The sequence below is a fragment of the Artemia sp. Qi Xiang Cuo genome, chromosome 3 (genome assembly GCF_049724085.1).
Source record: "Artemia sp. Qi Xiang Cuo chromosome 3, ASM4972408v1, whole genome shotgun sequence".
Lineage (NCBI taxonomy): Eukaryota > Metazoa > Arthropoda > Branchiopoda > Anostraca > Artemiidae > Artemia > Artemia sp. Qi Xiang Cuo.
The window spans coordinates 51,829,056-51,855,791 of record NC_142796.1 but is presented as its reverse complement, the minus strand read 5'-3'; the positions used below and the strand labels follow the sequence as shown (position 1 = coordinate 51,855,791).

Here is a 26,736-nt window from a genome sequence, read left to right as displayed (position 1 = left end):
AATAATGCTATCAAACATTAAGATAAGAGATATTGATATAGATTAGTAAATAAATCTTAAAACGGTTAAAAATTCAATTGAGTGTTCGATTCAAACTTGAAACGGAAAAAATTATTACAAACAGGGATTTGGCTACTACCTCCCTCCCCCCCCCCCTTGCCGCACCCAAAATGTAAATCGCATAAGGCCTATTGCGTCATTTGCGTTTTACTGAACACTATATGTATTTTGAATAGTGCATTTTAATTAACTGTATTTTCTTTATCTTTTTTTTCAAAGGCTGTAAAAATAATGTTTAGAATATATTTTATTTTCAGTAAAGCTCAAATCGCACTATATGCTTTAGAAATTTTACGGTTAAATTTCTATTTAACCGTAATATATATATATATATATATATATATATATATATATATATATATATATATATATATATATATATATATATATATATATATATATATATATATATATATATTAGAGACATTACTCAGTTCTCTTTATTGCTGAATCTTTAAACTCTTTTATTTTTGCTTTTGAAGTGAATGCTTGCTAGGTGTGGTGTGGAAAAAAAATATCATTCTGATAACCTGAATGCACTATATGACTTTTGATTAATTTCGACCTCATTCTTATTATTCTCTGAAAGTTTCAACTTAACATCCTTAATTGTTCCTGAGACATTGCACACACAATTATAACGTTCTGGATGCACATAGTATCATTTGATTTAGTTCAACATTCCCTGAAGCTGACAACTAGCCTGCAAACAGTTTGTTTTGATTTCGTTCAATACCTTTCAAGTTTCACCTTAGTACCATAAGCCTTTTTGAAGATATGGGATCAAACATGCCCTTCTTCTCCAATATAAAATCCTATACGTAAACATTGGGCAACGTTAATAACTGACAACCCTTGTCCCAGGATCTGGGGGGGGGGGTCATATTATCCCGGGGGTATATTTACTTGGTGTTTAGATTATTATGAACAAAGTGGGTATCCACATTCCTGGTAAACATGGCCACCTGTAGGCTAACTGTCAGTCTAAACGTAACTCACGTCTCAGCCTAATAATATTGAAAAAAATTTCTTTGTGAAGATCTTCTTTCGGTGCTATGAATACCAATGATAGTGCCGAAAACTGAATTGTTATTGAATGTTAAAATCAATTTGAAACTTTACTCCTCTGTTTTCTGAAATCTTGCAAACTGAAGAAAAATCTGTCGTAGGGTAGTTTGACTAATTGAATAAAGAGTAGTGTGGTGCTAGTCGAACCTATAAGTTGTACTTTTCCTCCCGTTATTAGCTAGATCTGGCTATGAAAAGGCCACAAAAACTAGATTTTGAACGTTTTCCGATTGGAGAATTTGTGTACCTCCCAAAACTATGCTATAATTGTCAGAAATTTGGTCACGTTTCAGCGGCGTGCTCCGCTCCCCGGATTTGTCCACGTTGCGGTGTCCAAGGCCATACGTCGAATGCTAGTACCCCATGCACGAAACCAATTGGATGTGCAGCATGTAAGTCGACAAAACATACATTTCAGTCATTCCAATGTCCTGAGATGAAAAATATAATCGAAAAACAAAAACGCTCCGATGAATGAACAGAATACTAGGATTGTGTCTTGGAATGTGAATGGAGGTGCGTGTCACAGAATCCCCGTAATTGAAGAACTATGTAGACGTAGCGATATTCTGTGCATCCGAGAACATTTGCTGACAAATGATAGCCTCAGTCTACTCAAGTTTCCCAACAATCGTACATTTCATTTTGGACCAGCCAAGTCTCGTCAACGCGGGAGGCCTTCTGGTGGACAAACGATTGTATGCAGTTCTGCCATTGATTCCGACAGTCTTCATGCAGCTGAAAACTTTACGGCTATAAGGGTTGGGAACCTGGTGATTGTCAATGTCTACCTTCCTATAAACTACAGTGACAAAGAATAACCGATTCTTAAAAGTAGTGCGAGCTCTTGCAAAGTGCCTCAAGACTACTATGTTGTCCAAACTGGAATGTGTTATAATCGGAGACTACAACTGTAATCTATTCGACGACTCGTCTCCTCGGTCCCAGCTGATCCTAAGTGCACTTGAAAGTCGGTACCGTATGCTCCCAAAAGACAAATATTTCACGTTTGTACATACTAGTGGTTCAGTCTCAAATATAGACCATGTCGCATGCACACCAAACGTGAGTGGCACAGTGAACGTGCTAATGGGAAGTCACTCCGCCGACCACATCCCAACTGAAGCATGTGTTAATGTGTGTATCCCAAAGGCCAAAAGTACTTCACAGTGGAATGAAAGAAAAGATTGGTCAAAGGCCGACTTCCCGCTTTACCGGACAGTGCTTGACGCGACGATCCAGAAGATCAGCGTGCCATTAAGTCTACTACAAGCCAACGTGCAAAGGAATATCCAGAAAACTAAAACACAGGTTAATGATTACTGTGCTAAAATCACCCAGGCACTATTAACCACAGAAAAGGCAGCTATTCCTATAACGAAAATTTGTAAAGGCACCGGAACCTCAGGATTCTCAAAGAATCAAGAGCTAGTGAAAGCATGTCAGGGTGCTAAATTCTGGTTCTCAGTGTGGAGGGAAATTGGTCGTCCTAAATACGGTGTGTTGAATCGTCTCCGTGTACACACAAAACGTAAGTTTGAGAAAGCCCTCAAGCTGCATCGCAGGAATGTGAAAAATGACTATATAGAGAGAATGATTAATGATCCAAGTCCTTAATGGAAAAACCGCATGAAAGATCGCCCAAGCACGCCTAAGTCCATACCTAGTGATCCAAATGACTAGCGAGCTTACTTTATCAGCGAATTTAGTGCCCCGAATCCCAGTGTAGCTAGACCATATACCGAACAACTTGAATCTGTGCTATCAAACTCGAGTATTCCGGACTTTACCGTATCTGTTTCGTATTTAACTGCAAATGCCTTTGAAATGAAAAAGAAAAAATCGCGTGGAGTTGACGGTCTGTTTGACCTTGGGAATGGTACTCGTCTTCTGTATAAAACGTTAACATTATTGTACCAGATCATATTTGTAGTCTGTTTTGTACCCGATGTTTTCTGTACAGGGCAAGTAACGCCTATCCTGAAAAAAGGAAAGCCAGCTAACATATGCTCCTCGTATCGCCCAATTACTGTGTCACCAGTCTTATGCAAGCTTCTAGAAATGCTTATATTGTCAACTGTTAGACACTGTTGGCAAATGCCAAACGAACAGTTTGGTTTTACGGTAAGGCTCGGTTGCGCTGATGCTCTGTTCGCCTTTGCTTCTATTTTGTCTGATTCTGAGGCGACGAGTGATCCACTAGCTATTGGATCTTTTGATGTGATCCGGGCTTTTGACTCGTTAGTTCATGCGCAGATCCTTCTAGAATCGTATAAGCAAGGGCAGAATTTGTGTATTGTCAGAGTATTTACATTAACTGTACAATATCCTTAGAGCGCAAATCAAAATTCCCTCAAATCCGGTCGAATCCGTTGTTGTACCGGTCCATAAAGGAGTCAGGCAAGGTTCGGTTGTGTCTCCGAGGCCAACTTCCTCGCACATTTTCAATATCCGTGCAAATGTCAAATCCCTTTCTGTAAGCGGTCCCAAAACTTGGTGGAAAAGCCCAGTAAGCATAGACACAGTTGTGGTTTCGCTTGCTCCGTTGGGGCCAAGCAAAGAAGTAATATGACCCTTGAATAGTCTTAGGTTCACATTATTCGCTGCCACTTTGCTGCGCTCATAGACCTTAGTAAAACCTGAGAGTACAAGAGTTAAAGTGATCAGAGGGCAGCTACCCTCTCCCCCCTACACACACGTCATATTATCCCGAAATGCGTCTAATAGAAATTTTGAGACAGCCATTCTTTTCAAAATAGTCTAAATATCATGTAACAAGGCTTTTGGGGTTGAAACAAACCCCAGAAATGAGGGGCAAGGGTTGTAAGTTATGCCCAGGAGGTATTAAAGGTTTTTATGAAAGGGATGGTTGTTTGACTTCAGAAGAGGCTCAGTCTTTCTCCCTGAAAAAGACTATGTCAATATAGAACGAACAGAAATTAATCAAAAAAAAACTTTTTGCACAAAATAAGTTTTTTTAAAGTAAAGAACTCCATTAAACCAAAAATGAACAAAAATAGAATCAAATAATCTACCAAGCGTACAATTGAGACAAATTAGTATCAATAAATAAATGAAACCCAATACAAACAGAAATTAAATGAAGTCAAACTCAAAACGAGCAGAAATTAATCTGAGTAGGGTTCTAACCCTTTGCTTTTTGAAAGACCTAATATAATTTTTTCTTTGATGAAAAAAATTATTTTAAATATTATCACTTTTATAACTTTAAGAAAACAAAAATTAATCAAAATTTTAGGTGATAAATATGAGAGTGTTAATGTTGTTCTGACAATGCATATTTTTTCCGTAAATTCATTTGAATTTTTTTCCGTAAAGTACAAATTATATTCTGGCTTTTAGAAAGCATAGGATTTAAAACCCTACTCATAATAGTTTCTGCTCCTTTTGATTTTGACTCTACATTATTTTCATTTCTGTTTGTTTTTCCTTTCATTTACTAATTGATACTGATTTGTGATAATTTTATGCTTGGTGATTATTTGATTCTATGTTTGTTCATTTTTGGTTTAATGGAGTTCTTTACTTTTTTTTGAAAAACTTATTTTGTGCTATTTTTTTTTTTTTGATTAATATAAAATAAACTGTTAAATTCCCATGCTCAACGTTACAGAGAGCAGATGGGTTGGCGAATCCGCAAGAAAAATTATTGCCCGAGAACCCCCTCTTCAAAATGTTAAACTTATGACCGGAAAATTGTTTTAGACGTTTCTGAACCTAACCCAAATTTTAATGCACTTTAAATAGACTTGATCATATTAGCTTTCTTGAAAATGTTGCCCTTTAAATTTATTGGCTTCATGATTAGCATTACCCTTTACATGTTATATTTATCTATGGTGGTACCTCAAGACTTCCGATCCATTCACGTGATCCAATGAATGCCATAGGTTTATCTTCAATTTCGACAAGGATCTCTTGAATATTCCTCAAGGTGGGTACTTTCCTCATATCCCATTGTTTTTGGGTGCAAACCCATGAACAGATAGTCTGAAGGGTTCTATAACCGCATCCCCAACCCTGAAAGTAGAATTATTAGTGATATATGTTGTTTAGCTTGTTTTTGTTAGTCAAATTTCAGGACCAGAATCTGATGGGATCCATTTAGTTTTTTGGCGCTCCTTCTGCAGTAGACAAACTAGGTGTCTTCCCCGTTAATTGTTTTTTTTTTTTTTTACTTTTTATCCTAATTCTTTAAAGTAAACTAGTCAAATAAAGGGCCTTTGAATTGGAACAAGGAATATTTCTAAAGAATTATAAAACTTTAGCATGAAGAGCGGGACGTTGAGATGGGGCAGTCCCTTCGTATACAGAATAATTTATGCCTTTAAGGTTTTTTATGTTGTTCCTTACTTTCATTTGAAGAAATTTCTTTGTTTTTTTTTTACTCCAGTTTCTGATTGTTTTTCAAATCATGCTCACGCCTATCCAGGATAAAATGAGGGCCATCACACTCTTAATCCCACCCTTGCCTGTTTTTAAATTGTATATACATATATATATCAATACTAACGAATAAGTTGGTTGCATCCTGATTTTCATTAAAAATGGCTTGAATTTGGTGAGGGCAGGGGTTGTTTCTCCCTTTTTTTGAAAATTGGGCAAAATTTCTCGAGTTCGTAACTTTTGATTGGTATCATTAAACTTAATGAAACGACCAGAAATTACTATTAAAGAATAAATGAAACCCAAAACGAACATAAATTAAATGAACAATCATAGCAAAAAAAACATACAACAAGTAATAATATAAATGAATAAATAAATCTTAAAGCGAGTAGTGCTTAAATTAAATATGCAAATCAAGCTTAAAACGAAAAAAAAATTTGAAATATAAATGAAACACAAAACGAACAGAAATTAAATAAACAATCAATGCAAACAAACATACAATAGACACTAATGCAAATGGATAAATAAATGTTAAAACGAGTGAAACTTAAATTGAATATGCAAATAAAGCTTGAAACGAACAAAAATCACTTTTCTCAGCAAGACAAAAAATTTTTCAAGGCCGTCCTCAGCAAGATAAACATACATAAAAGAAGAAAGACTCACCAGAAAATACGACCAATAAAATTAAAAAGGAAGATTTTTCAAAACAGTCCCAGCATCCTCACTTCAGTGAAGTTCAACCAGGACTGATAAAAAGTGAGGTAAAACTAGGCGATTCAATGATATAAAAGAAAATTAATTTAAAACACGTTCTTATTGCTAATCCAGCCTTTTTGGCAGCTAACCTCAAAGGTTTTTTTGTGACCGGTTCTGTGTTAATGTCTATTGTTTTTTTTTAATATTTTGTAAGATCATTTTTAATTAAATTTGTATATAGAGCATTTAGTGTACATTACCCCAAGTCCCTATTTTAAGGAAATATTAGTATTAATTTTCAGCCTGATTTCAGTTGCTTCTGGAACTACCTATTTTATGCATTGGTCATTGCTAATAAGGGCAGATCCATCAAAAAGTATTTTGTGGCAAGGATTTCCGAAAACTTGGCTGCTTAATGCAGAAAAGAAACAGTAGCAATATTAGAATTTATAGCTTTGGTAATATCATCTTTATGCTGTTGTAGGCGTTTCTCTAATTTCTGGTGAGTTCTACCTACATAGTATTTGCCACAATTGCATGGTATTTGATAGATCCCTCTTTGGCGAGTAGCTGGGATTTTATCTTTACCAGAATTTAGGAAATTTATGATTTTGAAATTATTGGTAAATACTAAATGTAGATTATTTTGTGTGCAAAACTTTTTTAAGATTTGTAGTGATTTTTGGGATGTAAGGGAGGTAAATTATGTTTGAGGGCTGTCGGTAATCTCACATGGTAAACTATCATTAATTTTACGGGAGTGTCTTTTCGGTCTAAGGTTAATTATACTATTAATAAATAAAATAGGATACCCATTTCCAAAAAGTATGTCCCTGATAAAGTTTAGTTCTGCTGTGATGTGGGAATCGGAACAAATGTTTAGGGCACGATCTACGAGAGAGAGATTTATGGGAGGTGGTTTGATTTAAAATCCAAATATCTATTATTTTGTTTTGGTTTTCTATAAATAGTAAATTTGAGTTTTTCTAAGCTACGAATAATTAACACGTCTAGGAATGAGATTTTATTTGCGATTTCGTTTTCTAACGGGGCTTTCTAGATCCCCTTAATACATACGATAGAAATTACAGTTTATGCCCTGGGGTCAAATATGGTTCTTATAGAAGGGATGCTCGTAAAAACTATAGAGAGGGCTCATTTGATTGGAAATTAAAAGTTTTAGTTCACTTTTTTAGAGTCAAAAGAGATCGGAGGGAAACCAGCCCTCCCCCTCACGCCCTTTTTTCCCCAATTGCATCAGATAAAAATTTTGAGGTAGCCATCCCTCTGATCACTTTCGACTCTTAAAAAGGGCACTAGAACTCTCGATTTCCAATCGAATGAGCCCCCTTTGAAGTTTATACGACGACCCCTTCCATATGAAGTGCCTCTAGAAAAAAATAATAATAATAACAAAACATTGGAGCTGTATGGCCTTTAGGGGCTCATTCAAAAGGAACTATAACTAGAACTTTTAATTTCCAATCAAATGAGTCCTCTCTGAAGTTTATAAGAGCATCCCTTTCATAAGAACCATGTACTGTCCCAGGACATAACTTACAACGCCTGCCACCGGGCCCTGGGGGGTTGTGTCGACACCGGAGTTTTTGTTATCTGATCTTTGAACTATTTTAAAAAATGACTATCTCAGAATTTGTATTGGATGGGTGTGGGGGAAAAGGGCGTGTGGGTGGGGCTAGTTGCCCTCCGATCTCTTTTAACTCTTAAAAAATGAACTAGAACTTTCAATTTACATTCAAATGAGCCCTCATTTGAAAAGGGGCGTGGGGGGATAGTTGCCCTCTGATCGCTTTTGATTCTTAAAACTGAACTAGAACTTTCAATTTTCAATCAACTGAGCCCTCACTGAAGTTTATACGAGTTTCCCTTCCATAACAGCTATATATGCCCCCTGGGTGTAACTTACAACGCCTACCCTGGGCCCTGAAGGATTTTGTCGACCCCGGAGTTTTCTTTATATGATCTTTAAACCATTTTGAAAAAATGTCTCTCTCCAAGTTCTTATCGGATGGGCTTGAGGAAAATAGGGCGTGGATGGGGGGGGGCTTGTTGGCCTCCAATCCCTTTTGACTCTTAAAATGTGAACGAGAATTGTCAATTTCCAATCAAATGAACCCTCCCCGAAGTTTATACGAGCATCCCTTCCATAAGAACCATATATGCCCCCAGAGCATTACTTACAACGCCTGGCCCTGAGCCCTATGGGGTTGCGTCGACACAGGAGTTTTTCTTATCTGACCTTTGAACTATTCAAAGGTCAGACCTTTGAAAATCAAAATTTTTATCGGATGGGTTCGGGGGAAAAGGGTGTGGGGGGGTGCTACTTGCCCTCGGATATTTTTTTACTCTTAAAAAGTGAACTAGAACTTTCAATTTCCAATAAGATGAGCTCTCTGAAGTTTATACGAGCATCCCTTTCAAAAGAACCATATACACCCCCAAGACAACACGTACAACGCCTACCTCCCGGGCCCTGGGGGGTTGTGTCGACAGCGGAGTTTTTGTTATCTAATTTTGAACTATTTTTAAAAAATGGCTATCTCACAATTGGCAGTGGATGGGGTTGGGGAAAAAAGAGCGTGGGGACTAGTTTCCCTCCGATCTCTCGACTCTTAAAAAGTGAACTTGAACTAGAACTAGAATGTGAGTAACAAGTCGACTGAGTCACTGGAATCAGATTATGAGATGATCAGATGATGAGTCAATAATCTGCAAGCTTCATCAATATATCAACTCTACCACCCCTTCCTCCCCCCAAGAAAATGTAAGAATGTAAATTCAAAACAATTAAACATTTGTTTTTTCTAGAAAGCATTCTACGTTATATAGAGATAAACTATCATACAATCTCTTTCACTTATTTATTTTTAAAGGGTACTTGATATAGCAAGCTCCCATCCTGACTTTAGACGCCTTTGGTTCCCAAAATTAGCAAGCTGTTACCCTGGGTTTAAATGCAATAAGAATCAAATAGACACCAATTAACACTATTAAAGTGATCTTTATGCATGTCTTCTTTCTGGATGATACTACGGATTGTCAAATGAAATTCTGAAACTTTGCTCAATAAAACTGAATTTTCATTCCCATGAACATTCTAAACATCACAAGAGATATCAAAAACATCACAGAAGATATTTGAAACACTACAGGAGACATAAAACTTACTCTGTCATCCACTCCATCGCAGCCATAGTTGAAATAAATGTAATCACCAGATATCCTCGTTACTTTTCTACTTGGAGAATCAGTTGGGTCTTCTAGTCCTAAATGAATATTTTTAAGCATCACTGGAATAACCTGCAACGATAATGTTCCTATTTGAAATTGCAACAATATATATTTTACAGAAGAAGCTACAACTTACTTGCTTGAATTTCAAACTAAGCGTTGGCTTTAGTCCTACTTTAACTTACAGGGTCAGCTTCTAGTCCTTGGAGACTATTTATCCAAATTAACTAAAAAAAAACTTTTCAGAAAAAGAATTTCTTTAAAGAGAAGTAAAGGCCACATTAAATTGAATATCAGAAGAAATAGAAACCCACAAAAACTCAAACTCCAAACAGTCGGAAATTATTACTAAAGGATAAATGAAATACACAATGAACATAAATCAAATAAACAATTATAGTAAAAGAAAAAAAACATACAACAGGTACTAATATAAATGAATAAATAAATCTTAAAACTATTGAAACTTAAATTGAATATGCAAATCAAGCTTGAAAATTTTGAAAATTTTATTTTCAAAATTGCCATCTCAAAATTTTGACCGGATGCATTTGGGGAAAAAACGGCGTGGGGCATATGCTAGCAGATCACTTTTGATGACTCTTAAAAATCTAACTATAACTTTCAATTTCCAATCAAATGAGCCACCTCTGATGTTTATACGAGCACCCCTAACATAAAACCTTATCTTTGCTAGGGGCATAGCTTAAACCACTTCCCCCGGGCCCTGAAGGGTTGTGTCGACCCCTGTTTTTTGTTATTTGATCTTTAAACTATTTTGAACAAAATGTTGATCGAATACATTTAGAGAAAAAAGGGCCTGGGGGGACTATTGCCCTCCGATCACTCTTGACTCTTAAAAAGGGCTCTATAAATCTCGATTTAAGATCGAATTGGCCTCTGAAGTTTATATGACAATCCCTTCCATAAAGACCTTATATGCCCTTGGGGCATAATTTACAACACTTGCGCCCAGGTTCTGGGGGGGGGGGTGTTATTCCGTGAGTTTTTATTATATGATTTTTAGTCAATTTTGAACAAAATGTCTATATAAAAATTCGATCGGACACATTTGGGGAAAAGAGGGTTGGGGGAGGGGGATAGTTGCCATCGGATCACTTTTGACTCTTAAAAAGGGAACTTGAACTTTCAATTTCTATTCATTTGAGTACCCTCCGAGGTTTATAGACCACTTCATCCATCAAAATTTTATATTCCCACAGGACACAAGTTACAACCCTTCCCCTAGGATCTGAGGGGGTATTATGTTGACCCCGAAATGTGTGTTATCTGATCGTTGGACTACTTCAAACAAACTAGCAATCTCAAAATTTTGATCAGATGCATTTGGAGAAACAATACGAGCACCCCCTACATAAAACCTTACCTTTCCCTGAGGCATAACTTAAAACACTTCTCCCAGGCTCTGGGGGTTGCGTCGACTCCTGATTTTTGTTATTTGATCTTTAAACTATTTTGAACAAAATGGCCAGCTCAAAAGTTTGATCGGATGCATTTAGGGAAAAAAGGGCCTGGGGGGACTATTGCCCTCTGATCACTCTTTACTCTTAAAAAGGGCTCTATAAATCCCGATTTACAGTTGAATTAGCTCCGTCCAAAGTTTATACGACCATCCCTTCCATAAAAACCTTATATGCCCCCGGGGCATCATTTACAACACTTGCACCCAGGTTCTGGGGAGTTGTGTTATCCCTTAAGTTTTTGTTTTATGGTCTTTGGTCTATTTTGAACAAATGGCTCTATAAAAATTCAATCGGACGCATTTCGAGACCAGAGGTTTGGAGGGGGGTAGTTGCCATCGGATCAATTTGACTCTTAAAAAGGGAATTAGAACTTTCAATTTCTAATCATTCGAGTCCCCTCCGAGGTTTATGCGACCATTTCATCCATAACAATTTTTTATGCCCCCAGTGCATAAGTTACAACCCTTCCCCCAGGGCTCTGGGGGGGGGGTATTATGTTGACCCCTAAATTTGTGTTACCTGATCGTTGAACTATTTCAAACAAACTGGCAATCTTAAAATTTTGATCAGGTGCATTTGGAGAAACATTAGTGTGTGTATGGAGGGGATGTGGTAAATATCCTCTGATCCCTTTTGACTCATAACAAGGCAACTAGAACTTTTAATTTCTGATCAAATGAGCCACCTATGAAGTTTATACGACCAACCATTACATAAAAACCTAATACGCCCCCGGAGCATAACTTAAAACACTTGCCCCCGGGGTCTGGGTTTTTGGGTCGACTCCAGAGTTTTGTTATCTAGTTTTTAACTATTTTTAACAAAATGGTTATCTAAAAAGAGAGCCTTGTGCCCCGCAAGGCTCCGTTCTAGGCCCTATTTTATTTCTCCTATGGATCAATGATCTTGTTATGGACGTTGTCCCTTCTGTGCAACCTATATTATTTGCTGATGACAGGAACTTCTTCATCACCGCTAACAATTTACCATCGATAGAAAACTCTAGCCGCGTCCTTCGGAACCGAGTCCAGGTGTGGTGCCCTTTTACTCAACATGACCCTTAATAGCAAAAAAAAGTTAAATAGTATCATTCAGAACCCCCTACAACAAAGACGTAATTCAACCTGCTCTTGGTCTCAAGTACTCCTCCAACATCCTCCCACAAGTGGAGGTTGCCAAGTTTCTTGGTGTATTTTTTGACTCATGCTTGTCCTTCTCTAATCATATTTCTTACATCACAGCAATAATTTTGAGACAAGTAGCTATGATTAACCGTGTGAATTATTTTATTCCTCCTGACATCCTAGTTACCCTCTATTATTCCTTTATTTTTCCTTACCCTTCTTATTGCGGATCAGTTTGGGGAAATACAAACCGGTCTTTCACTAAAAAACACAAATTTGCCCAAAACCGTGCCATTAAAGCAGTTTTTCGGCTTCCCCGTCTATATCCAACCCGTAATTTGTATTCAGATTTTGGCATAGCTCCACTTGATCAAATCATACAAAAACTAAACTTATCGCTTGCTTACTCTGCTTTTCACAATAATCTTCCACCTCAACTACTAACCTATTATAACATTAGTAATTTGGAAACCCAATGTCTCCGTTCATCCAATAGAGCCTTTATAATTCCTAAATGCGTTTCTAGTGCTGCCCAGCAATCTCCCATTTACAAAACTATTATTCAATGGAACAAATACCCTCCAGTGTTGAACTAGCCACAAGTTTCTGCAAGCTGTATAAAAATGTAACAAAACTTGATAATATAATTTAATCTTTCAATTTTTAACGAATTTGCTTTAATTACCCATGTTTTATTCTTCAATTTTTTTTTTTTTCAGTGTTTTTTTTATTTTTTTTTTCTTACTTTGGTCCTTAACAAGTTCTCTTCTAGGATCTTTATTGTTATTGATGTTTGTGTTATGTTTTTATTCGAATAAGTTGAATTGAATTGAAAAATTTTTATCGGATGGGTTTAGGGGAAAAGGACATGGGGGGGGGGCTAGTTGCCCCGATCTCTTTCGATTCTTAAAAAGTGAACTAGAACTTTCAATTTCCAATCAAATGAACCCTATCTGAAGTTTATACGAGCATTCCATCCATAAGAACCATATATGCCCCCAGGGTATAACTTACAACACCTGCCCCCGGACCCTAGGGGTTGTGTCGACACCAGATTTCTTGTTATCTAATCTATTTGTTTAAAAAAAAAACTATTTGTTAAGAAAAATGGATATCTCAAAACTTTTATCAGACAGATTTGGGGGAAAAGGAGCGTGGTAGGGCCTAGTTTACACCCCTACTCCTTACACAGGCCTCCCACTGGGTTCATAATTATGAAAAAAGTTCATATTTTTAACCTAAGTTCATAAATGGTTCATGATCATAGGCAGCGCATTAGTACTTTCTAAGGAAAGATTGATGTTGCCACAATGTGTTTTTTTTTTCTCCACCCGGGCGCTTCGCATCGAAGGATTTGTCGTAGAAACTTTGAAAAGGACTCAATAGATTGAAAATGGAGTGGCTAGTGCCGTTTTAAATATTCGAAAGTGATTGGAGGGCAACTAAACCCCCCCACCACGCCCATCATTCCCCCAAACACATCCAATCAGAAGTTTGAGATAGCCATTTTGTTCAGCGCAGGCTAGTTGATCTTCAGATAGAAAATATTTTTTTTAGGAGGACACTTACCCACAACCCTCAGGGCAAGGGTTTTGAGTTAAGCCCTGGGGGCATATAAGGTTTTTATAGAAGTCGTTTTCGTAGAAACTTCAAAACAGGCTCATTCGATTGGAAATTCAAAGAGCTAGTACCCTTTTTAATAGTCGAAAGTGATTGGAGGGCAACTAGCCCCACCCCACCCCCACGCCCATCATTCCCCCAAATACATCCAATCCAATCAAAATTTGGAGATAGCCATTTTGTTCAGCGTAGTTGATTTCCACATAGAAAATATGTTTTTGAGGAGTACAATCCCCCATAGCCCTCAGGGCAAGGGTTTTAATTTATGCCCTGGGGGCATATAAAGTTTTTAAATAAGACGTTGTCGTAAAAACTTCAAAACAAGCTCATACGATTGAAAATTCAAAGGGCAAGTGCCCTTTTTAATAGTTGAAAGTGACTGGAGGGCAGCTATCCCCCCCCACGCCCATCATTCTTCAAAACACATCCAATCAACATTTTGAAATAACCATTTTCTTCAGCCTAGTTTATTTGCAGATAGAAATTATTTTTTGAGGAGGACACTCCCCCCCCCAACCCGCAGGGCAAGGTCATAACTTATGACCTCGAGGTATATAAGGTTTTAGTGAAGGCGTTGTTGTAGAAACGTCTAAACAGGCTAATTCGGGTGGACATTCAAAGGGCGAGTGACCTGTTTAACAGTTGAAAGTGATTGGAGGGCAACTAGCCCCCCCCCCACGCCCATCATTCCCCCGAACACATCCAAGCAAAATTTTGAGATAACCATTTTGTTCAACGTAGTTTTAAGTTCTGGAAATTAGGTCTTTGAGGATGACAGCCCCCACACAGCCCTCAGAACAAGGGTTTTAAGTTATGCCCTGGGGGCATATAAAGTTTTCATAGAACGCGTTGTCGTAGAAATTTCAAAAAGGGCTCATTTGATTAGAAATTGAAATGGCTTGTGCCCTTTTTAATAGTCGAAAGTAATTGGAAGGCAACTAGCACCCCTTCCACGCCCACTATTTCCCCAAACACATCCAATCAAAATTCTAAGACAGCTATTTTATTCCACGCAGTCAAAATTCCGGAATTTATACCTTTGAGAAGGAAACTCCCCCAAACAGTCTTCAGGGCAAGGGTTATAAGTTGTACCCCGGGGGCTTATGAGTTTTTATTGAAGTTTTCTCGAAGAAACTTGAAAAAGGGCTTATTCGATTGTAAATACAACTGTACAGTGCCCTTGTTAATGGTTAAAATTGATTTGAGGTAAACTAGACCCCCTCTTTCGCCCAGGTTTTCCCCAGACACATCCAATCACATTTTTTAGATAGGCATTTTGTTCAGTGTTTTGGATTTCCAGATAGAAACTATGTTTTTGAAGAGGACACTCCCCCACAGCCCTCAGGGCAAGGGTTGTAAGTTATGCCTTGGGGGCTTATAAGGTTTTTACTGAACGCGTCGTCGTAGAAACTTCAAAAATGACTCATTCGATTGGAAATTGAAATGGCTAGTGCCCTTTTTAATAGTCGAAAGTGATTGGAAGGCAACAAACACCCCTTCCACGCCCACCATTTCCCCAAACATACCCGATCAAAATTTCTTGATAGCTATTTTGCTCCACGAAGTTTAAAGTTCAGGAAATTATACCTTTGAGCAGGAGACTCTCCCCATAGTCTTCAGGGCAAGGGTTATAAGTTATGCCCTTGGGGCTTTTAAGGTTTTTATTGAAATGGGCAACTAACCCCCTCTCACGCCCACCATTTCTCCAAACACATCCAATCAAAATTTTGAGATATCGATTTTGTTCAACGTAGTCGAAAGTTCTGGAAATTAAGTGTTTTAGGATAAAAACCCCATCAGAGCTTTCAGTGCAAGGGTTGTAATTTATGCCCTAAGGGCATATAAGGTTTATATAGAAAGTTGTTGTAGAAATTTTAAAAGGGACTCATTTGATTGGAAATTGAAATTACCCTTTATAATAGTCGAAAGTGATTGGATAGTAATTAACCCCCCTCTCACGCCCTCCATTTCCCCAAAGACATTCAATCAAAGCGTAGAGATAGCCATTTTGTTTAACATAGTTGAAAAATCTGGAAATTATGTATTTACGGATGACAAACCCCCGAGAGTCCCCAGGGCAAAGTTGTAAGTTATGCCCAGGGGGCATATAAGGTTTTTAATGATAGGGTTGTCGTAAAAACTTCAAAAGGGGCTCATTCAATTGGAAATTAAGAGGGATAGTGCCCTTTTTAATAGTAGAAAGTGATGACCCCTCTCTCACGCCCACCATTCTCCCAAACATATCCAATCAAAATTTTCAGATATCTATTTTGTTCAACGTAGTAGAGAGATCTGGAAATTAGGTATGTGAGGATGACAACCCCCCCCCCCCCCCGCCCTCAGGGCGAGGGTTGTAAGCTATCCCCTGCGGGCATATAAGGTTTTAATTGAAAGGGTTGTTGTAGAAACTTTAAAAGGGCTCATTTGATTGGAAATTGAAAGAGCTAGTGCCTTTTTTAATAGTTGAAAGTGATTGGAGAAAGACTAACGCCCCTCTCATGCCCACCAATTTCCCAGACACGTCCAATCAAAATTTTGAGATAGACATTTTGTGTAACGTAGTTGAAAGTTCTGGAAACTAGGTCTTAGAGGATGACAACCACCCTCACAGCCCTTAAGGTAAGAGTTGTAATTTATGCCCTGGGGCCATATAAGGTGTTTATAGGAAGTGTTGTCGGTTATTTATTGTAATTTCTGCTCATTTTGGGTTTCATTTATTTATCTATGCTGATTTATGGTAGTTTCACGCTTGGTAGATTATTTGATTTTATTTTTGCTCATTATTTGTTTAATGGAGTTTTTTACTTTTCTTTGAAAAACTTATTTTGTGGAAAAAGTTTTGTTAATTAATTTAGAAAAAACATTCATATAGTTCATATTTTTCTTGCCATCAGATGGAAAGCACTTGTGGTTGTTGTCTTTTTCTTTGTAAAGGACAAGCGAAGCAAATGTGCAAGAGTTCTATTTAAAACGTATCAAACTGTAACACTGCATGTTTTGTGAAGATGTGGAGCTTCCTCCACATCATTTGCTGAAAAATGTGCCAAGTCGATGGCTAACCCTCGTTTCGATGGCTAAACCTTGTTTCAGCTGAGAGACTTGATGAGTAATGGGATGCTCTCGGTGAGTATGTCCTGAAATTCATCCCTAAGAAAAGACCAGAATCGATGAAGTCCAGGGGATACCAAGAGATATCTTGCAGTCTCGAATGTACCACAACCAAGGCATTAGTTCTCTTTGTCATATTTTTTGGAAACCTATTTGCTCAGTTCACAGAGTTGTTTCAACGTAAAGAACCACCTATCCACATTCTGTATGATGATATGCATTGACACTAATGATGACCGCCAGCAGTTTTGTCAAGCAATGTGCTTTGACTGATATTCAGAAGGAAAAAAAACTTGTTCTGAGCTCTCCCATTCAAGCGGGGATTTTCTTAAATCTGATAAAGTAGCATGCGGTCACCTCGTGGAAGAATGCATGTCGAAGGTACAAAAAGTTGATGCTCTGAGCTTCAGGAGTAGTGCCAGAACTGCTTACCTGGTCGCTTGCCGCCATATTGAAGAGAAATCACTAAGTCAAAGTGCCCTTCAGCATTTCCGGTGGCTGTGGCTGGATGATTCAACTCCGGAGACAAGAACAAACGACTTTGTGAAAATCGTTGGATTTATGCTTTTCCTTGTGAATACTGAAGCTGCCAGTGATGAATGGAACTTGCTCCAGCTGGAACCGAGTTTGCCTAAGAACATGACTTCATCGACGATTGATGTTTTGTGGAACTCGGTTTTAGTCTGAAAAACTATCAAGGACAGACAGAATATCCCTTTGTTTCAAAGATAGTAAAAGCAGCTCTCTGCATTCGCATGGGAACGTTGACGTTGAACGTGATTTTTCCCGGTCAGGACGGATCATGCCCGAGGAAAATTCATTGATGAAAGTGAAAATGCTCAATTCTAGACTGATAGTCTATGACGCTCTAAATAAGTTTGAGAACAGGCCCGAGTTACTCCCTATTACCATAGAGCTGTTGAATTTGGGGACGAAATGCGTGTCAGAGATATAAACTGTACCCGGAAACTGAGCCATCTAAACATGCTGAAGAGGAGTTCAAAAGGAAAGAAGAAGAAGAGAAGAAGGCAAGAGAAGAAGAGGAAAAAAGAGGATATTATCTGGGAAGAAGATCATTGAATACCCTGAAAAAGGATTGATTGAGAAGAAGTCAGTTGAAAAGGAGAAGAGACATGTAGCAGAAAGGCTTCTTCAAAAAGCTAATGAGAAGCTAAAAAAAGCCATAGATACCAAAGACTTTGTAGAAAGTAGGATCGGGGCTTTGAGCCGTTAAGATGCGCGAAGAAGATAAGGCAGCCAGAGAGGTTGATCTGATACGGAGCAGGGTAAACAAACGAAAGTCGTCCTTAATTTCGTCATATTTTACCAAAAGGAACAAGTAGAATGGAGTATTTTGTACGGGTGTATTTTGTACTGTTGTATTAAAAACTCATGAAAAAAACAACAAAAACAAGAAGAATATGTGCACCAGTGATGAAAACACTAACTGCCGCTGTTTGTGTTCACGGACAGTCTCTGTGGTGCACATATTGTAAATTTAGGCTCATAATCGGTTAATAAAAAGCTCAATAAACAGTTCATAAAGTTCATATTTTTGTGGTCAAAAGTTCATAAAGTTCATATTTATCACGAAAAATCTAGCGGGAGGCGTGCTTACACCTCTTCCATATGAAGTGTCTCTGGGAAAAAAAATAATAAAACATTGGAGCCGTATCGCCTTTAGTATAGGCAACGCTATAGCATTGCCTCTGATTAATCTTTAGGTATAGTTCATTTTGAGAAGATGTACGTGCTAACATTTTTGCAACGTTTTTGTAACGTCATGCACCTTTTTTGGAAGATGTACGAGCTACTCAGAACCTGATTGAACATCCACGATTGAAAAGCGATTTAAACATGAGCCTTTATGGACAAAATGTAGCCAGGTCATGGCTGTAGCCAAGTTTATGGACAAAATGTAGCCAAGTTTTTGGAAGTTAGCGACAAAGCAATTTATTGATTCTCAGGTCTAAAGATATTAAAACTGTTTTCTCTTTTTAATGCTGATGACACGTTGTTTTGGTACAAGGAAACATTGGTTAGATTTTCTTTTCCTTCTACTAAATTAAAGAGCCACATTCAGAAGTAATGTGACAATCCAAACTTAAAATTAACAGAAATTACCGCAAAACAAGAGAAGGGCTACCATTCCCTAAGCCCTCTAACCCCCTAAAAGCTAGAGTGTCATTTTCTCTTTAATGTAGACAAAATATAGTCTTAGAAGTTTTTCTGTTTGTACAATAGCATTGAAAAATTAAGTACTGCTCCAACTTCCTGGAATTCTTTTTTTTATGTATTTGAGTGCGATAGGTAAGAATAATAAATCTGTACAGATTCAATTATTTCTTGATCATTCCTATTGATTGAAATGCGATGATAATTTGTAAATTGGGTAAATGGTAGATACTCATGCAAAATAAGGTGCTCATACATGATTTGTTCTCATAATAGGTGCTTAGGAAAGCAGGAGCACATTAACGTATAATTTCCCGCTTCTTTCGAAAGTTCTAAACAAAAAAAAATTATTTCAACAAGACCTAAATTTGGTTCTAACCATGCGTAGGCAGTTTCTGAGACCACATAACATTTCCATTTATAATTCAATGAGGTGAAAATACTGAAAAACGGGTAAAAATTTTGATGAGAGTGAAATTTTAAAGAAAAAAAAAACAAAAAACTATTTGGTTTTAAATAAAAACATTAGTTTATTTTTCTACTATTCATTTCGGAAGATAACTTGAGCATACACACTGTTATATAAAAGCCACCCTGCCTTTTGTTTTTGCTGATGACGTGGATTTGTTTCACAATATCAATTATAGTTAACTAGATGCGTGTTTCTTTCGCTTTTATTGTTTTAGCCCCTGTGTTTTTTCTATCTTTTTATGCAAGTGCTAGTTTGTTTAAGCTATTTTTTTCTTATGTTTTTACTCTTTTTCCTAGTTGATAAGGTTTTTTGGATATGATGCGTGTTTCTTTAGTTTTTATTTTCTTTTTTTTAGCCCTTCTGTTTTTTCCTATCTTTTTATGCAAGAGTTAGTTTGTTTAAGCTTATGTTAGTTTTCTTATGTTTTTACTTTTTTTCCTAGTTTATAAGGTTTTTGGATATGAAGCCAAAATACTCGTGCTTTTATTATTATTTATACAATTTCTTTTCTTTTAAGGTTCAATCTTGTTAAAAGTTTTGCTCAAAAAATTAAGCAAGAAAAACGGGTTTCAATCTTATTAAAGCAGTGAGTAAATAACAACAAAATAAATATTTAATTAAAAAACACGACGAATATTTTGGCCCTACGTCCGGGATCCTTTATCAACGGAAATAAAGAGAGAGAGAGAAAATGTTCTTTAAAAAATAATATACATCGAAATGCAACAAAACTATCACACGAAGAGAGAGAAAAAACAAAAGAAAATAAATATAAATAAATAAGTAGTAATTAAACTCACATCTTAAATAACACTTCCATTCACTGACAAAAATGAATGTCTTTAAGGGTACTATTCGTCTCCTCAAAAATCAATGGAAATCTACCAAAAAATGAAGAATATATTTATACTTGAGCAAATCAATATAGGTCACCTAACCCCTGGCTCATAACCCATAATTAAATCTCTCAAGTTCATCAACCAATTTATGAACTATATATTGAATGGATTCTTATGGTTGTACGCCTAGCTGCAGTTTGTTTACTTTTCCCAGCACTTAAACCGTTCTGACCTTTGTTCGTAAGGTCATTATTCGTTTCAGAACAATTATTAAAATCATTACTGGTTGAATATTTTACTTGCTTTTTAGTTAAACTATTAAAAATTGAATTGATTTAAATTACATAAAAAACAATTTTATGTACATAAAAATTTAAATTGTATAAAATTAAAAATCCGTCTAGTTAGTTTCACGAGTCTATTATGTGTTAACTTTTATCAATATTCTCTTCTTTGTATAGGTAAGGGACCTGCTATTTCCAAGATTTGTTTTTTGGTTCGGTCATCTAGAGGAAAAACTTTCCAAGGTTTATTTTATTTTTATTTTATTTTTTTAATGTGTTTGAGTATGGGGGATTCTCGTACATGCATTTTTGAATTGACTTAGTTAAATTCCTTAAAATTCATATTGCTTGTTGGCAATTTTTTCTAATTTTCTTATAAAAGACTTTTCCAAAGCAAATCAGAAAAAACTAAAGATTCGTATTCATCTCTATAACCCGCAGAAGTAAATTTCTATGATAATCCAAACTTAGAACGAACAGATATTACCATAAATAAAAGTAAGGCTATCACTTTTGAGGCCTCTAAGGCCTGAGCATCTGATCGGACAGCCGAGACCAAATAACCCCATATTTTTTGTTAAAACCTATCTCTACACAACGGCTAATTCCAATAATTAGGGTTGCTACTTCTGGGGTAGTAGGGGTCACGTCAACCCTAGAGGCAGGCATTTTATACTTTTTGAAACTTCTGAATAAAACCGATATCTTAAAATTTTGAACCCATACCATGGGAGGCTTTGGATGCACCCGGGACAATAAATTGAAAGATGCTGGTTACCCTCCAATGAGTCTTGACCCTTAAAAAGACCATTAGAACTCTGAATTTTTTACTGAATGAGCACTTTCACATGTTTCAGCAATTAAAATTTTCCATGCAAATTCTTTGACAAAAAAAATAGTATATTGAAGGCATGTTACTCTTTATTGAAACAACAGTAATACATTGCCTTTGATAGATATTAATTAAAAAAAACTGTCCGAAAAATAAGTTTTTCAAAGAAAAGTAAAGGTCATTTTAAACTTAAGCTCAGGAGATACAAATACCTGTTAAAATTCAAACTAAAAACGACCAGAAATTACTATTAAAGAATATGAGGCTTTTTTCAAAGTCTGTACGATTACCTCTTTGATAAAAACCTTATATATGAACAATAGAAAGCTTGAATAACTTGTGGACAGCAATTGACAACAATGAATGGATTGAAAAAATAGCTCCAATAAGGGGGTTTAGACCATTTCACTTGCTGACACAAAGGGATCACGACTGTTTGGAAATGACCTTAATAGGAATTTGTGTGCCAAAGCAATTCTGCATCTATCTCAGAGTATGTATTTTAACCTTATAATTGGATAATTATAATATATTTCCTATGTGTTCTTCCCATACAAAACGCCTTCCCATAAGTTATAAACCCCCTTTAATAAGTTATGCCCCAGGGCATAACTTACAACGCCTACCCCCGGGCCTGGTGGGCTGTGTCGACACGGGAGTTTTTTGTCATAAGAACTTTGAACTATTTTAACAAAATATCTATCTCAAAAGTTTTATCTGATGCATTTAGGGCGTGGAGGAGGGAGGGGGCTAGTCACACCCCAATCTCTTTTGACTCTTAAAAAGTGAACAAGAACTTTCAATTTTCAGTCAAATGAGACCTCTCCAAAGTATACGAGCATCCCTTCCATAAGAAATATTTGGAAGGATTCGGAGAATCCTTAAATTACAACTCGTGCCCTGAGGGCTGTGGGGCAGTTGTCATCCTCAAAGACCTAATTTCCAGAACTTAAAATTATGTTTAATAAAATGGCTGTCTCTACATTAATGTGTCACCATTAATAAAATGGTGAAATAAGTATTAAAAGTAGGATAAAGATAAAGTTTTAAAGGGATTTGAGAAGTTTTAAAAGTAGGATAAAGATAAAGTTTAAAGAGAATTGAGCAGCCAAAGGGGAAAGGTAAGATGAGTAATAAAGGTAAAGGAAATGAAGCGAAGGAATAAGGTTAAATTATACCGATTAGTATTTTTTTTGTAAAGGTTGAGTTTTTCATTTCTCTTTCTCTTTTTTTTTTTTTTTTTTTTTATATTTTTATTTTGGGGGATTGGTTTACCATGAAAGTAGAGATAGGGTTAAATACTGGTTGATAAAAAAGGATTTTAAAAGTGTAATTTAAATTAACGATGGAAGGGGTGCCCTAAGGGGGAAGGGCAGCCTGAGATATCGCATGAACCTAAAAGGTATATGAAATTTGAAATGTAGTATACCTCTATTTTTATAACCTGATATATTTTGGAATGCTCAATTTTATATTAATTTAATATAGGCCTATGGATTTTTTTGAAGAAGTTTTTTTTTAAGAAAAGAGTAGGTGACATTATATAAATTATGAGATATTGTTAAAGAAAATTTGAAAGTCACCAAGAGGAGAGGAGGTGGGAATTTAAAAAAAAAAAAAAAAAAAAAAAAAAAAAAAAAATGGCTGTCTCAAAATTTTGATTGGATGTGTTTGGCGAAAAGGTGGGCGTCGGGGGGGGGGGCTAGTTGCCCTCCAATCACTTTCGAATATTAAAAAGGGCACTAGCCCTTTGAATTTCCAATCGAATGAGCCTTTTTTAAGTTTCTACGACAGCGCCTTCTATAAAAGCCTTATATTCCCCTAGGGCATAACTGACAACCCTTGCCCTGAGGGCTGTGGGGGAGTGTCCTCCTCAAAAATATATTTTCTATCGGGGAATCAACTATGCTGAACGAAATGGCTATCTCAAAATTTTGATTGGATGTGTTTGGGGAAATGATAGTCGTGGGGGGGGGGCAGTTGCCCTCCAATCACTTTCGAATATTAAAAAAGGCACTCTCCCTTTGAATTTCCAATCGAATGAGCCTTTTTTGAAGTTTCTACGACAAGGCCTTCTATAAAAACCTTATATGCCCCCAGGTCATATCTTAAAACCCTTGCCCTGAAGGTTGTGGGGGAGTGTCCTCCTCAAAAACATATTTTCTATCTGGAAATCAGCTACGCTGAACAAAATGCCTGGGGAAATGATCGGCGTGGGAAGGGAGGGGGCTAGTTACACTCCAATCACTTTTGACTATTAAAAAGGGCACTAGCCCTTTAATTTCCAATCAAATGAGCCTGTTTTGAAGTTTCTAAGACAACACCTTCTATGAAAACCTTATGTGCCCCCAGGGCATAACTTAAAACCCTTGCCTTGAGGGTTGTGGGGGAGTATCTTCCTCAAAAATATATTTTCTATCTGGAAATCAACTACGCTGAACAAAATGGCTATCTAAAAATTTTGATTGGATGTGTTTGGGGGAGTGATGTGCGTGGGGGGGGGGGGTCTAGTTGCCCTCCAATCATTTTCAACTATTAAAAAGGGCACTATCCCTTTAATTGCCAATCGAATGAGCCTGTTTTGAAGTTTCTACGACAACGCCTTCTATAAAAACCTTATATGCCCCCAGGGCATAACTTAAAACCCTTGCCCTGAGGGTTGTGGGGGTATCCTCCTCAAAAATATGTTTTCTATCTGGAAATCAACTACGCTGAACAAAATGGATATCTCAAAATTTTTATTGGATGTGCTTGGGGGAATGATGGGCATGGGGGGGGGGCTAGTTGCCCTCCAATCATTTTCGACTATCAAAAAGGGCACTAGCCCTTTGAATTTCAAATCAGACGAGCCTGTTTTGAAGTTTCTAAGACAACGCCTTCTATAAAAACCGTATATGCCACCAAGGGCATAACTTAAAACCCTTGCCCGGAGGGTTGCAGGGGAATGTCCTCCTCAAAAAAATATTTTCTATCTGGAAATCAACTACGCTGAACAAAATGGCTATCTCAAAATTTTGATTGGATGTGTTTGGGGGAATGATGGACGTGGGGGGGGGGCAAGTTGCCCTCCGATCATTTTCGTCTATTAAAAAGGGCACTAGCCCTTTAATTTCCAATCGAATGAGCCTGTTTTGAACTTTCTACGACAACGCCTTCTATAAAACCTAATATGCCCTCAGGGCATATTTTGAAACTCTAGCCCTGAGGGTTGTGGGGGAGTGTCTTCCTCAAAAATATATTTTCTATCTGGAAATCAACTACGCTGATCAAAATGGCTATCTGAAAATTTTGATTGGATGTGTTTGGGGAAATGATGGGCGTCGGGAGGGGGGGGGGGTTTAGTTACACCCAATCCCTTTCGACTATTAAAAAGGGCACTAGCTCTTTAATTTCCAATCGAATGAGCCTGTTTTGAATTTTCTACGATAACGCCTTCTATAAAAAACTTATATGCCCCCAGGGCATAACTTAAAACCCTTGCCCTGAGGGTTGTGGGGAAGTATCCTCAAAAATACATTTTCTATCTGGAAATCAACTACGCTGAATAAAATGACTATCTCAAAATTTTGATTGGATGTGTTTGGGGAAATGATGGGCGTGGGGGGGGGGAGGGGGGCTAGTTACAGTCCAATCCCTTTCGACTATTAAAAAGGGCACTAGCTCTTTAATGTCGAATCGAATGAGCCTGTTTTGAAGTTTCTACGACAACGCTTTCTATAAAAACCTTATATGCCCCCAGGGCATAACTTAAAACCCTTGCCCTGAGGGTTGTGGGGGAGTATCCTCCTCAAAATATATTTTCTCTCAGGAAATCAACTACTCTGAACAAAATGGTTATCTCAAAATTTGGATTGGATATTTTTAGGGGAATTATGGGCGTGGGGGGGGGCTAGTTCCCTCCAGTCACTTTCGAATATTAAAAATGGCACTAGAACTCTCGATTTCCGATAAAATGAGCCCACTTTGAAGTTTTTACGACGACCACTTCCATATGAAGTGCCTCTGTGAAAAAAAAATAAAACAATGGGGCCGTATGGCCTTTACTATAGGCAACGCTACAGCGTTGCCTCTGATTAGTGCATTACTGATTATCGATCAATTATTTTGAGATTAATATTATTTAATAGTGTAAGAGATGGACACAGTTAGACTTGCTTTTGAAGGATCAAGGATTGACATAATTTTAGTTTACCTGATCATTTGAGCAGATTTGACCTTAGACGTCCATTATTACACAAATATACGTTCATATATTAACTTAATGCGTTCGTTAGTTTCAGACCTAGAGAGACGTATTATCCAGACCCTTTCAGTGTTATCTGCCATTTCAAGAGGAAGATAAGGTTTAAATAAATTTTGTGTGTATTTTACTGACATTTAATTATGTCACTTGTATGAGAGTTTATATTGATAGTGGTGAATATTATAATTAAGCATGGGCACTAGTTGGAAAGGGAGGAGGGGAGGGATTGTTCCACCATAGATTTTGAAAAAAAAAATTATTTTCATTGGACAAATAAAAAGAATACAGTGTCCCCTTTTATTTTGAAATAGTTCTTTTTTGCATCTTCTTTTGAAAAACAGAAGACAAGTTCCTGTCCCCTATCTACATATTTGTGAATTAGTGCCCCTATAAGGTAGGGAGTTTGAAATTTCTCTACAAATAATTACCTGGCACACTTGAAAATGGTCTCCTTTTCCTTGTTTTTCCTTATTCTTTAATCAAATTATATCAAAAAATAACCTTGGATGCCCTCGGAGTGTTACGTAGTTACTTAGCCTTGGACATACTTAAAATTAGTAGCTAGTTATTATAGTGATGAAAATGTAGACCCAATAGATAAGCCGAAGTTTCATTTAGCGTTTCAAGGACAAAGCAACCGAAAATCCGTATATGGATTGAAAAAGCAATAAATTTTTTCAAATTGCTATCGGTTTTCTTTTTGCTTTGTCTCTGTAAAACACCAAATAAAAACCGGGCTTATCCACTGGTGGTGCTACACTACAGTGAAGTTGGTTTTCAATCAGAGGCATCTATATATACATTACGAATATTCTAATTTAAGTTTCGGACATTGTTAGGAAATATCAGCAATCGAGAACCAAATAAATAAAAGCATAGTCTGTTCCGTTACTTACTAAAAGCAATATCAACTATTGAATGAAGCAGTCGCTGCCTGTCACAAAAATGAATTTCCTCTTGATATTACATTTTTTATAGATGGCACTTTTATAGCGTTAGACAAAATATTATAATTGAACACTTTTTGCTAGAATTGAAGGCAATCTTGAAAAGTAAGTTTAAT

At 36.9% G+C, this 26,736-nt stretch overlaps 1 protein-coding gene and 1 pseudogene across 4 annotated transcripts in view; one reads left to right on the top strand and one right to left on the bottom strand.

Annotated features, from left to right (window-relative positions):
- Ufsp1 (UFM1 specific peptidase 1) overlaps positions 1-26,736 on the bottom strand; it is a 36,387-nt gene that overhangs the window by 6,623 nt on the left and 3,028 nt on the right. For 2 of the 4 annotated variants that reach the window (XM_089086119.1, XM_089086123.1), the window contains exons 1-3: positions 26,570-26,629; positions 9,430-9,561; positions 4,996-5,169 (exon numbers count right to left, since the gene is read on the bottom strand). In XM_089086119.1, the coding sequence (XP_088942245.1) occupies positions 4,996-5,169; positions 9,430-9,549 (294 nt within the window). In that variant the 5' untranslated portion in view covers positions 9,550-9,561; positions 26,570-26,629. Of the gene's footprint in view, positions 1-4,995; positions 5,170-9,429; positions 9,562-26,101; positions 26,215-26,569; positions 26,630-26,736 lie in introns of those variants that run through there. The other 2 variants (XM_089086120.1, XM_089086122.1) reach the window with 2 other exon arrangements.
- On the top strand, positions 1,418-2,582 carry LOC148954262 (uncharacterized; annotated as a pseudogene).